This window comes from Oncorhynchus gorbuscha, unplaced genomic scaffold, assembly GCF_021184085.1.
Source record: "Oncorhynchus gorbuscha isolate QuinsamMale2020 ecotype Even-year unplaced genomic scaffold, OgorEven_v1.0 Un_scaffold_8822, whole genome shotgun sequence".
NCBI classification, from domain to species: domain Eukaryota; kingdom Metazoa; phylum Chordata; class Actinopteri; order Salmoniformes; family Salmonidae; genus Oncorhynchus; species Oncorhynchus gorbuscha.
In genome coordinates, this window is record NW_025751919.1 from 1 (window position 1) to 13,942 (window position 13,942).

Sequence of the window (13,942 nt, forward strand, 5' to 3'; positions counted from 1 at the left end):
CCTAATATAAAGACACCCTAATATAAAGACACCCTAATATAAAGACACCCTAGTATAAAGACACCCTAATATAAAGACACCCTAGTATAAAGACACCCTAATATAAAGACACGCTAGCCATGATCACACAAGAACAGGAAACCAACTGCCAGCAACAAGCAATACCTGAGTGTGATTGGTTATCAAACACAAGAGAGTGCACATGATTGGCCAACATAAAAAAGATAGTGCAGTATCTATGCTACGTGTGTCTTTCTACTCACAGATGATGTAGTAGTCTTGTCCTCTGAAGAACTCCAGGCCCCACAGGTTGGGGCTGAACTCCTGAAACTTCAGGGTGAACTTGACGTCCTGGTCAGGCTTCACACAGTTGAGCAGTGGCGTGTCAGCCTTGGTGATGGTGCAGCTCTCCAGCTGCTCCCTGGGAACCATGTGGATCTTGTAATACTCCACCCCATCGGCTACTCCGTCCACACGTGGGCAGACAATGTCCAACTTATCCCCTATCTGAGGGTACAACACCAAGCCCTGTCCTGGCACGAATCTGGAGAGAGAGGTTGGGGAAGAGAGAGAAAGGGGGAGGAGAGGAGAGGGGGAGGGAGAGAAGAGGGGAGGAGAGGGAGAGGGGGAGAGAGAGGAGAGGAGAGGAGAGGAGAGGAGAGGAGGGAGGGGAGAGAAGAGGGGAGGAGAGGAGAGGGGGGAGAGAGAAGAGGAGAGAGAGGAGAGGAGAGGAGTGGGAGAGGAGAGGAGAGAGGAGAGGGAGGTAGAGAAGAGGGAGGAGAGGAGAGGGGGAGAGAGAGAAGAGGAGAGGAGAGTGAGAGGGGGAGAGTGAGAAGAGGAGAGAGAGGAGAGGGGGAGAGGAGAAGAGGAGAGGGAGAGGAGATGGGGAAGAGAGAGGGGAGAGGAGAGAGAGAGAGAGGAGAGGAGAGGAGAGGAGAGGAGAGGAGAGGAGAGGAGAGAGGAGAGGAGAGGAGAGGAGAGGAGAAGAGAGGAGAGGAGAAGAGAGGAGAGGAGAGGAGATGGGGAAGAGAGAGAGAGAGAGGAGAGGAGAGAGGGAGGGAGGAGGGAGAGAAGAGGGGAGGAGAGGAGAGGGGGAGGGAGAGAAGGGAGGGGGAGGAGAGGAGAGGGGGAGGAGGAGAAGAGGAGAGGGGAGAGGAGAGGGGGGGGAGAGGAGAAGAGGAGAGGAGAGGAGATGGGGAAGAGAGAGAGAGGAGGGGAGGAGAGGAGAGGAGAGGAGGGGAGAGGAGAGGAGGAGAGGAGAGGAGAGGAGAGGAGAGGAGAGGAGAGGAGAGGAGAGGGAGAGGAGAGGAGAGGAGAAGAGAGGAGAGGAGAAGAGAGGAGAGGAGAAGAGAGGAGAGGAGAGGAGATGGGGAAGAGAGAGGAGAGGAGAGGAGAGAGAGGAGGGGAGGGAGGGAGAGAAGAGGGGAGGAGAGGAGAGGGGGAGGGGAGAGAAGAGGGGAGGAGAGGAGAGGGGGGGAGTGAGAAGAGGAGAGGAGAGGAGAGGGGGAGAGTGAGAAGAGGAGAGGAGAGGAGATGGGGAAGAGAGAGGAGAGAGAGGAGAGAGAGGAGAGGAGGGGAGAGGAGAGGAGAGGAGAGGAGAGGAGAGGAGGGAGGGAGAGGAAGAGGGAGGAGAGGAGAGGAGAGAGAGAAGAGGGGGACAGTGAGAAGAGGGGAGGAGAGGAGAGGGGAGAGTGAGAAGAGGGGAGAGGAGAGGGAGAGGAGAGAGGAGAGGAGAGGAGAGGAGAGGAGAGGAGAGGAGAGGAGAGGAGAGGGGAGAGGAGAAGAGGAGAGGAGAGGAGAGGAGAGGAGAGAGAGAGAGGAGGAGAGGAGAGGAGAGGAGAGGAGAGGAGAGGAGGAGAGAGAACCAGTTAGATACGTTCAACATCTCATTCATTGTCAGATGACATCTCATTCATTAGGTATTCAGTATTTGTGCAACATGAAGAAATGTTCTCCTCCCCCAAAAAAAGACAAACGTCAATTTAATTATTGACGAGTTAATTACTAATTAGCTTCATCAATCCGGGCGTTGATGAATGGTAATGCCGGTATATAGCGGTTGTTTTGGCAGAAGTGGCCACAATATTTCAGGACAAAATCAAAGAAGTGTTTAACACCAACCTGGCTGTGAAGGAAGGAATACTGAAGTAACTCCTTTATACTGAGGTAACTCCCTTTATACTGAGGTAACTCCTTTATACTGAGGTGCTTTTTATACTGAGGTAACTCCTTTATACTGAGGTAACTCCTTTATTGAGGTAACTCCTTTATACTGAAGTAACTCCTTTATACTGAGGTAACTCCTTTATACTGAGGTAACTCCTTTATACTGAGGTAACTCCTTTATACTGAGGTAACTCCTTTATACTGAAGTAACTCCTTTATACTGAGGTAACACCTTTATACTGAAGTAACTCCTTTATACTGAAGTAACTCCTTTATACTGAGGTAACTCCTTTATACTGAGGTAACACCTTTATACTGAGGTAACTCCTTTATACTGAGGTAACTCCTTTATACTGAGGTAACTCCTTTATACTGAGGTAACTCCTTTATACTGAGGTAACTCCTTTATACTGAGGTAACTCCTTTATACTGAGGTAACTCCTTTATACTGAGGTAACTCCTTTATACTGAGGTAACTCCTTTATACTGAGGTAACTCCTTTATACTGAAGTAACTCCTTTATACTGAGGTAACACCTTTATACTGAGGTAACTCCTTTATACTGAAGTAACTCCTTTTACTGAGGTAACACCTTATACTGGAGGTAACTCCCTTTATACTGAGGTAACTCCCTTTATACTGAGGTAACCTTTATACTGAGGTAACTCCTTTATACTGAGGTAACTCCTTTATACTGAGGTAACTCCTTTATACTGAGGTAACTCCTTTATACTGAGGTAACTCCTTTATACTGAGGTAACTCCTTTATACTGAGGTAACTCCTTTATACTGAGGTAACACACAATACTGAGGTAACTCCTTTATACTGAGGTAACACCTTTATACTGAGGTAACACCTTTATACTGAGGTAACTCCTTTATACTGAGGTAACTCCTTTATACTGAGGTAACTCCTTTATACTGAGGTAACTCCTTTATACTGAGGTAACTCCTTTATACTGAGGTAACTCCTTTATACTGAGGTAACTCCTTTATACTGAGGTAACTCCTTTATACTGAGGTAACTCCTTTATACTGAGGTAACTCCTTTATACTGAGGTAACTCCTTTATACTGAGGTAACTCCTTTATACTGAGGTAACTCCTTTATACTGAGGTAACACACAATACTGAGGTAACTCCTTTATACTGAGGTAATTCCTTTATACTGAAGTAACTCCTTTATACTGAGGTAACACCTTTATACTGAGGTAACACACAATACTGAGGTAACTCCTTTATACTGAGGTAACACCTTTATACTGAGGTAACTCCTTTATACTGAGGTAACTCCTTTATACTGAGGTAACACCTTTATACTGAGGTAACTCCTTTATACTGAGGTAACTCCTTTATACTGAGGTAACACCTTTATACTGAGGTAACTCCTTTATACTGAGGTAACTCCTTTATACTGAGGTAACTCCTTTATACTGAGGTAACTCCTTTATACTGAGGTAACTCCTTTATACTGAGGTAACTCCTTTATACTGAGGTAACACCTTTATACTGAGGTAACTCCTTTATACTGAGGTAACACCTTTATACTGAGGTAACTCCTTTATACTGAGGTAACACCTTTATACTGAGGTAACTCCTTTATACTGAGGTAACTCCTTTATACTGAGGTAACTCCTTTATACTGAGGTAACTCCTTTATACTGAGGTAACTCCTTTATACTGAGGTAACTCCTTTATACTGAGGTAACTCCTTTATACTGAGGTAACTCCTTTATACTGAGGTAACTCCTTTATACTGAGGTAACTCCTTTATACTGAAGTAACTCCTTTATACTGAAGTAACTCCTTTATACTGAGGTAACACCTTTATACTGAGGTAACACACAATACTGAGGTAACTCCTTTATACTGAGGTAACTCCTTTATACTGAAGTAACTCCTTTATACTGAGGTAACACCTTTATACTGAGGTAACACACAATACTGAGGTAACTCCTTTATACTGAGGTAACACCTTTATACTGAGGTAACTCCTTTATACTGAGGTAACACCTTTATACTGAGGTAACTCCTTTATACTGAGGTAACTCCTTTATACTGAGGTAACTCCTTTATACTGAGGTAACTCCTTTATACTGAGGTAACTCCTTTATACTGAGGTAACTCCTTTATACTGAGGTAACACCTTTATACTGAGGTAACTCCTTTATACTGAGGTAACTCCTTTATACTGAGGTAACTCCTTTATACTGAGGTAACTCCTTTATACTGAGGTAACACCTTTATACTGAGGTAACACACAATACTGAGGTAACTCCTTTATACTGAGGTAACACCTTTATACTGAGGTAACTCCTTTATACTGAGGTAACACCTTTATACTGAGGTAACTCCTTTATACTGAGGTAACTCCTTTATACTGAGGTAACTCCTTTATACTGAGGTAACACCTTTATACTGAGGTAACTCCTTTATACTGAGGTAACTCCTTTATACTGAGGTAACACCTTTATACTGAGGTAACACACAATACTGAGGTAACTCCTTTATACTGAGGTAACACCTTTATACTGAGGTAACACCTTTATACTGAGGTAACACCTTTATACTGAAGTAACACCTTTATACTGAGGTAACACCTTTATACTGAGGTAACACACAATACTGAGGTAACTCCTTTATACTGAGGTAACACCTTTATACTGAAGTAACTCCTTTATACTGAGGTAACTCCTTTATACTGAGGTAACTCCTTTATACTGAGGTAACTCCTTTATACTGAGGTAACACCTTTATACTGAGGTAACTCCTTTATACTGAGGTAACTCCTTTATACTGAGGTAACTCCTTTATACTGAGGTAACACCTTTATACTGAGGTAACTCCTTTATACTGAGGTAACACCTTTATACTGAGGTAACACACAATACTGAGGTAACTCCTTTATACTGAGGTAACACCTTTATACTGAGGTAACTCCTTTATACTGAGGTAACACCTTTATACTGAGGTAACTCCTTTATACTGAGGTAACTCCTTTATACTGAGGTAACTCCTTTATACTGAGGTAACTCCTTTATACTGAGGTAACTCCTTTATACTGAGGTAACTCCTTTATACTGAGGTAACACCTTTATACTGAGGTAACTCCTTTATACTGAGGTAACTCCTTTATACTGAGGTAACTCCTTTATACTGAGGTAACTCCTTTATACTGAGGTAACACCTTTATACTGAGGTAACACACAATACTGAGGTAACTCCTTTATACTGAGGTAACACCTTTATACTGAGGTAACTCCTTTATACTGAGGTAACACCTTTATACTGAGGTAACTCCTTTATACTGAGGTAACTCCTTTATACTGAGGTAACTCCTTTATACTGAGGTAACACCTTTATACTGAGGTAACTCCTTTATACTGAGGTAACTCCTTTATACTGAGGTAACACCTTTATACTGAGGTAACACACAATACTGAGGTAACTCCTTTATACTGAGGTAACACCTTTATACTGAGGTAACACCTTTATACTGAGGTAACACCTTTATACTGAAGTAACACCTTTATACTGAGGTAACACCTTTATACTGAGGTAACACACAATACTGAGGTAACTCCTTTATACTGAGGTAACACCTTTATACTGAAGTAACTCCTTTATACTGAGGTAACTCCTTTATACTGAGGTAACTCCTTTATACTGAGGTAACTCCTTTATACTGAGGTAACACCTTTATACTGAGGTAACTCCTTTATACTGAGGTAACTCCTTTATACTGAGGTAACTCCTTTATACTGAGGTAACACCTTTATACTGAGGTAACTCCTTTATACTGAGGTAACTCCTTTATACTGAGGTAACACACAATACTGAAGTAACTCCTTTATACTGAGGTAACACCTTTATACTGAGGTAACTCCTTTATACTGAAGTAACTCCTTTATACTGAGGTAACTCCTTTATACTGAGGTAACTCCTTTATACTGAGGTAACACACAATACTGAGGTAACTCCTTTATACTGAGGTAACTCCTTTATACTGAGGTAACTCCTTTATACTGAGGTAACTCCTTTATACTGAGGTAACACCTTTATACTGAGGTAACACCTTTATACTGAGGTAACTCCTTTATACTGAAGTAACACCTTTATACTGAGGTAACACACAATACTGAAGTAACTCCTTTATACTGAGGTAACTCCTTTATACTGAGGTAACACACAATACTGAGGTAACTCCTTTATACTGAGGTAACTCCTTTATACTGAGGTAACTCCTTTATACTGAGGTAACACACAATACTGAGGTAACTCCTTTATACTGAGGTAACACACAATACTGAGGTAACACACAATACTGAGGTAACTCCTTTATACTGAGGTAACACACAATACTGAGGTAACTCCTTTATACTGAGGTAACACACAATACTGAGGTAACACCTTTATACTGAGGTAACACACAATACTGAGGTAACTCCTTTATACTGAGGTAACTCCTTTATACTGAGGTAACACACAATACTGAGGTAACACCTTTATACTGAGGTAACACACAATACTGAGGTAACACACAATACTGAGGTAACTCCTTTATACTGAGGTAACTCCTTTATACTGAGGTAACTCCTTTATACTGAGGTAACTCCTTTATACTGAGGTAACTCCTTTATACTGAGGTAACACCTTTATACTGCCAGGGACACTTTTATTTGATGTATTTTACCATGTAGGTTGACTGAGAACACGTTCTAATTTACAGCAACAGCTGTATGAATGAGGGGATGAATGAGGGGATGAATGAGCCAATTGGGAACTGGGGATAATTAGTTGGCCATGATGTTATGAGGGACAGCTTGGGAATTTAGCCAGGACACCGGGGTTAACACCCCTACTAAGTGTCATGGGAAATGTAAATACCGTAAGAGAGTCAGGACACCCGTTTAACATCCCTTCTGAAAGACAGCACCCTTACACAGGGCAGTGTCCCCAATCACTGCCCTGGGGCATTGGGATATTTTTTTAGACCAGAGGAAAGAGTGCCTCTTACTGGCCCTCCAACACCACTTCCAGCAGTATCTGGTCTCCCATCCAGGGACTGACCAGGACCCTGACCGAGCCAGCAGTGGGATGCAGGGTGGTATGCTGCTGGCTGCAACACGGCCCCAGGTATGAATTAGGAGATCTTGCTTAAATAAAGCACAATGTTTAGGCAAATTTTCACAAACACTCGCACGCACGCGCACGCGCACGCACGCGCACACGCACACACACACACACACACACACACACACACACACACACACACACACACACACACACACACACACACACACACACACACACAATGCCTAGAGGCCTGCTTCTAGTTGTGTAGTTTCTTTCCCCTGCCCTCTGAGGTATATTCCCACTAACTGCTAAACATCAGTGTTCAGGAGCTTAGATAAGCCCTGCAGCAGTCCCTGCCTGCATCTCCTCTCTCCTCTCCTCCCCTCCCCTCCCTCCTCTCCTCTCCCCGCCCCTCTCCTCTCCTCTCTCCTCCTCCCCGCCCTCTCCTCTCCTCCTCTCCCTCCCCTCTCCTCTCCTCTCCTCCCCTCCCTCTCCTCTCCTCCCCTCCCCTCTCCCTCCCCGCCCCTCTCCCTCCTTCTCCCCGCCCCTCTCCTCTCCTCTCCCGCCCCTCTCCTCTTCCCTCCCCTCTCCCGCCCCTCTCCTCTCCTCTCCCGCCCCTCTCCTCTCCTCTCCCCGCCCCTCTCCTCTCCTCTCCCCTCCCCCTCCCCTCTCCTCCCGCCCCTTCCTCTCCTCTCCTCCCCGCCCCTCTCCTCTCTCTCTCCTCCCCTCTCCTCTCCCCTCCCCGCCCCTCTCCTCTCCTCTCCCTCCCCTCTCCTCTCCCCTCCCCGCCCCTCTCCTCTCCTCTCTCCCCGCCTCCTCTCCTCTCCCTCTCCTCTTCTCGCCTTCCTCTCCTTCCTCTCCTCTCCCCTCCCCTCCCCTCTCCTCCCCGCTCCCTCTCCTCTCCTCTCCTCTCTTCCCGCCCCTCTCCTCTCCTCTCTCCTCCCCTCTCCTCTCCTCTCCCTCCTCTCCTCTCCTCTCCCCTCCCTCCCCTCCCCTCCCCTCCCCTCCCCTCCCTCTCCTCCTCTCCCTCCCCTCTCCTCTCCACACACAGTCGGAGGAGCAACCTCATAGTCATGGTGGTAACAGATATGTCCCGTGTTTCAATGAGGAAGGAAATGTTTCCCATGTTATCGTTGAAGCCCAAGAGGTGCTATCCGGAATAGTGGGGGGTTTGAAATAGGAAAGACTATAAACAATAGCTAAAAAGACCTGTACTGAAAAGGCTGAGGAGGAGGAGGAGGAGGAGGAGGAGGAGGAGAGAGGATGATGATGATGATGATGATGATGAGGAGGAGGAGGAGGAGGAGGAGGAGGAGGAGGAGGGAGGAGGAGGAGGAGGAGGAGGGAGGAGGAGGAGGATGATGATGAGGAGGGGAGGAGGAGGATGATGATGAGGAGGATGATGATGAGGAGGAGGATGAGAGGGAGGATGAGGACGATGATGATGAGGAGGAGGAGGAGGAGGAGGAGGAGGAGGAGGAGGAGGAGGAGGAGGAGGAGGAGGAGGAGGAGGAGGAGGAGGAGGAGGATGTGGATGAGATGAGGAGGGGAGGAGGAGGATGATGATGAGGAGGGAGGAGGAGGATGATGAGAAAGATGAGGAGAGGAGGATGAGGAGGATGAGGATGAGGAGGATGAGGAGGAGGATGGGGAGGAGGAGGAGGAGGATGATGAGGAGGGGGAGGATGAGGAGGAGGATGATGAGGAGGGGGAGGAGGAGGATGATGAGGAGGGGAGGGATGAGGATGAGGAGGGGAGGAGGAGGATGATGAGGATGATGAGGATGATGATGAGGGATGGGAGGAGGAGGATGATGATGAGGATGGGGAGGAGGATGATGAGGAGGATGAGGATGATGAGGAGGATGATGAGGAGGAGGATGCCCTCTTATCTGAGTGCTACTGTATTTGTAATCTTATCATTAAGTCAGGAGGGGGGTCAGGATACTTGGCTCTTATCTCACACCATGTTGTGTTAACTTCTACAGTGGTTAACGTGTGTCTGTGTGTGAGTTGACGTTTCACCCATTCTAGCTGATCTAGAACCTTACGAACATAATGAAAACACTACTGTAAAAAGACCTCTACACCAGAACTCTCCCTCCAACTCCCTCCCCCTTTCTCTCCCCTGCCTTCTCTTTCACCTCTCTCTCTCTATCTCTGTGTCTCCGTGTCTCTGTGTCTCTCTCTCTCTGTGTCTCTGTGTCTGTCTCTCTCTCTCTCTCTCTCTGTATATGTGTCTCTGTGTCTCTGTGTCTCTCTCTCTCTGTGTCTCCGTGTCTCTCTCTCTGTGTCTCCGTGTCTCTGTGTCTCTGTGTCTCTCTCTCTCTCTGTGTCTCCGTGGCTCTCTCTCTCTGTCTCTCTTTGTATATGTCTCTCTGTGTCTCTCTCTCTCTGTGTCTCCGTGTCTCTGTCTCTGTGTCTCTGTGTCTCTCTCTCTACCCTTTCCTCCATGTCTCTCTCTCTCTTGTGTCTCTCTCTCTCTGTCTCTACCCTTTCCTCCATGTCTCTCTCTCTCTCTCTCTCTCTCTCTCTCTCTCTCTCTCTCTCTCTCTCTCTCTCTCTCTCTCTCTCTCTCTCTCTCTCTCTCTCTCTCTCTCTCTCTCTCTCTCTCTCTCTCTCTCTCTCTCTCTCTCTCTCTCTCTCTCTCTCTCTCTCTCTCTCTCTCTCTCTCTCTCTCTCTCTCTGTGTATGTGTCTCTGTGTCTCTCTCTCTCTGTGTCTCTGTGTCTCTGTGTCTCTCTCTCTGTATATGCGTCTCTGTGTCTCTCTCTCTCTCTCTGTGTATGTGTCTCTGTGTCTCTCTCTCTCTGTGTCTCTGTGTCTCTGTGTCTCTCTCTCTCTCTCTGTATATGTGTCTCTGTGTCTCTGTCTCTCTTGTGTCTCTCTCTCTCTGTCTCTGTGTCTCTGTCTCTCTTTCTGTCTCTGTGTCTGTCTCTCTCTCTCTCTCTCTGTATATGTGTCTCTGTGTAACTCTCTCTCTCTGTGTATGTGTCTCTGTGTCTCTGTCTCTCTTGTGTCTCTCTCTCTCTGTCTCTGTCTCTCTCTCTCTCTCTCTGTATATGTGTCTCTGTGTCACTCTCTCTCTCTGTGTATCTGTGTCTCTGTCTCTCTTGTGTCTCTCTCTCTCTGTGTTTGTGTATCTGTGTCTCTGTCTCTCTTGTGTCTCTCTCTCTCTCTCTGTCTCTGTGTCTCTCTCTCTCTTTCTGTCTCTGTGTCTGTCTCTCTCTCTCTCTCTCTCTCTGTATATGTGTCTCTGTGTCACTCTCTCTCTCTGTGTATGTGTCTCTCTCTGCCTCTCTGTCTCGCTCTCTCTCTCTCTCTCTACCCTTTCCTCCATGTCTCTCTCTCTCTTGTGTCTCTCTCTCTCTCTCTGTCTCTCTCTCTGTCTCTCTCTCTCTCTCTCTCTCTCGCTCTCTCTCTGTGTCTGTCTCTCTCTCTCTCTCTCTGTGTCTGTGTCTCTCTCTCTCTCTCTCTCTCTGAGGTGTTCTGCAGCAGAGAAACACATCATGTTGTTATGTAACACTATGTGTCTTATCCTGTCCTCTGCTCATTGTGCCATTATTATAATATTGCTGGTAATTACAATGTGTCTCTAACACACAGCACATTTCTCCTAATTAAAGTAGCTATCAGCAAAGTCAGCACTAATAGGGGGGTAAGTCAAGTGTTCGTTCGGGGTGGGAGGGGCCAAGAGACCAGAGGTGGCAGAACGGAGTACTCTGGTTGGAGTGTAGGGTTTGTTGTACTCCGTAGAAGTCTGATGTAATCTGGTTGTGTGTGTCTTTGCGTGTCATATGTGGCTGTGCTCTCTGTCTGGGGCCAATATGGCTGTGCTGTCTGTCTGGGGCCAATATGGCTGTGCTGTCTGTCTGGGGCCAATATGGCTGTGCTCTCTGTCTGGGGCCTATATGGCTGTGCTGTCTGTCTGGGGCCAATATGGCTGTGCTGTCTGTCTGGGGCCAATATGGCTGTGCTGTCTGTCTAATCCAATATGGCTGTGCTGTCTGTCTGGGGCCAATATCATCTGTCCACTGGTGCCTGGCTGTGCTGTCTGTCTGGGGCCAATAGGCTGTCTGTCTGTCTGGGGGCCTATATGGCTGTAACTGTCTGTCTGGGGCCAATATGGCTGTGCTGTCTGTCTGGGGCCTATATGGCTGTGCTGTCTGTCTGGGGACCAGTCACATGGTGTCTCTACTGTAGGCCCACCTCAGGGTGAAAAAAAAAAACTCTACACCCCTTCTAATCACTAGGTTTGTCTCTCCACTGGTGCTGAGCTCACGCAGCCTGGAGAGTGTCTCTGGAAACAAGCTAAAGTACCAGTGTTGCCTCAGGATGTGTCTACTGTAGACCAGTCAGGTGTCTCTACTGTAGACCAGTCAGGTGTCTCTACTGTAGACCAGTCAGGTGTCTCTACTGTAGACCAGTCAGGTGTCTCTACTGTAGACCAGTCAGTCAGATGTCTCTACTGTAGACCAGTCAGTCAGATGTCTCTACTGTAGACCAGTCAGGTGTCTCTACTGTAGACCAGTCAGTCAGATGTCTCTACTGTAGACCAGTCAGTCAGGTGTCTCTACCACTTTAGACCAGTCAGTCAGGTGTCTCTACTGTAGACCAGTCAGTCAGGTGTCTCTACTGTAGACCAGTCAGTCCAGGTGTCTCTACTGTAGACCAGTCAGTCAGGTGTCTCTACTGTAGACCAGTCAGTCAAGTGTCTCTACTGTAGACCAGTCAGTCAGGTGTCTCTACTGTAGACCAGTCAGGTGTCTCTACTGTAGACCAGTCAGTCAGGTGTCTCTACTGTAGACCAGTCAGTCAGGTGTCTCTACTAGACCAGTAGACCAGTCAGTCAGGTGTCTCTACTGTAGACCGTCAGTCAGGTGTCTCTACTGTAGACCAGTCAGTCAGGGTGTCTCTACTGTAGGGCCAGTCAGGTGTCTCTGCTGTAGACCAGTCAGGTGTCTACTGTAGACCCGTCAGTCAGGTGTCTCTACAGCAGGCAGTCAGTCAGGTGTCTCTACTGTAGACCAGTCAGTCAGGTGTCTCTGCACAATAGACCAGATGATCAGTGTCTCCAGGCCAGTCAGTCAGGTGTCTCTACTGTAGACCAGTCAGGTGTCTCTACTGTAGACCAGTCAGCCAGGTGTCTCTACTGTAGACCAGTCAGGTGTCTCTACTGTGGGCCAGATAGCCAGAGTGTCTCTACTGTAGACCAGTCAGTCAGGTGTCTCTACTGTAGACCAGTCAGTCAGGTGTCTCTACTGTAGACCAGTCAGTCAGGTGTCTCTACTGTAGACCAGTCAGTCAGGTGTCTCTACTGTAGACCAGTCAGTCAGGTGTCTCTACTGTAGACCAGTCAGTCAGGTGTCTCTACTGTAGACCAGTCAGTCAGGTGTCTCTACTGTAGACCAGTCAGTCAGGTGTCTCTACTGTAGACCAGTCAGTCAGGTGTCTCTACTGTAGACCAGTCAGTCAGGTGTCTCTACTGTAGACCAGTCAGTCAGGTGTCTCTACTGTAGACCAGTCAGTCAGGTGTCTCTACTGTAGACCAGTCAGTCAGGTGTCTCTACTGTAGACCAGTCAGGTGTCTCTACTGTAGACCAGTCAGGTGTCTCTACTGTAGACCAGTCAGGTGTCTCTACTGTAGACCAGTCAGTCAGGTGTCTCTACTGTAGACCAGTCAGGTGTCTCTACTGTAGACCAGTCAGTCAGGTGTCTCTACTGTAGACCAGTCAGGTGTCTCTACTGTAGACCAGTCAGTCAGGTGTCTCTACTGTAGACCAGTCAGGTGTCTCTACTGTAGACCAGTCAGCCAGGTGTCTCTACTGTAGACCAGTCAGGTGTCTCTACTGTAGACCAGTCAGCCAGGTGTCTCTACTGTAGACCAGTCAGCCAGGTGTCTCTACTGTAGACCAGTCAGTCAGGTGTCTCTACTGTAGACCAGTCAGTCAGGTGTCTCTACTGTAGACCAGTCAGTCAGGTGTCTCTACTGTAGACCAGTCAGGTGTCTCTACTGTAGACCAGTCAGCCAGGTGTCTCTACTGTAGACCAGTCAGGTGTCTCTACTGTAGACCAGTCAGGTGTCTCTACTGTAGACCAGTCAGGTGTCTCTACTGTAGACCAGTCAGGTGTCTCTACTGTAGACCAGTCAGGTGTCTCTACTGTAGACCAGTCAGGTGTCTTTACTGTAGACCAGTCGGTCAGGTGTCTCTACTGTAGACCAGTCAGGTGTCTCTACTGTAGACCAGTCTAGACCTATCTGATCCCCCCCCTTTCTTTCCCTTTTAAGATGGAACACCACACAGAGGGAGGAGGGAGGATAACCAAGGAGCAGACTATAGAGAGATGGAACACCACACAGAGGGAGGATAACCAAGGAGCAGACTATAGAGAGATGGAACACCACACAGAGGGAGGATAACCAAGGAGCAGACTATAGAGAGAGATGGAACACCACACAGAGGGAGGATAACCAAGGAGCAGACTATAGAGAGATGGAACACAACACAGAGGGAGGAGGGAGGATAACCAAGGAGCAGACTATAGAGAGATGGAACACAACACAGAGGGAGGAGGGAGGATAACCAAGGAGCAGACTATAGAGAGATGGAACACCACACAGAGGGAGGATAACCAAGGAGCAGACTATAGAGAGAGATGGAACACCACACAGAGGGAGGATAACCAAGGAGCAGACTATAGA

At 47.2% G+C, this 13,942-nt stretch overlaps 1 protein-coding gene across 1 annotated transcript; it reads right to left on the reverse strand.

The window, feature by feature from the left end:
• Window positions 1–263: 263 nt before the first annotated feature.
• Window positions 264–544, reverse strand: LOC124030018 (ephrin-B2a-like; the record flags this gene model as incomplete). The annotated part of the gene is made up of 1 exon (XM_046341539.1): window positions 264–544. A coding segment is annotated over one exon (281 nt), but the record flags the coding sequence as incomplete, so codon positions are not given.
• Window positions 545–13,942: the final 13,398 nt, after the last annotated feature.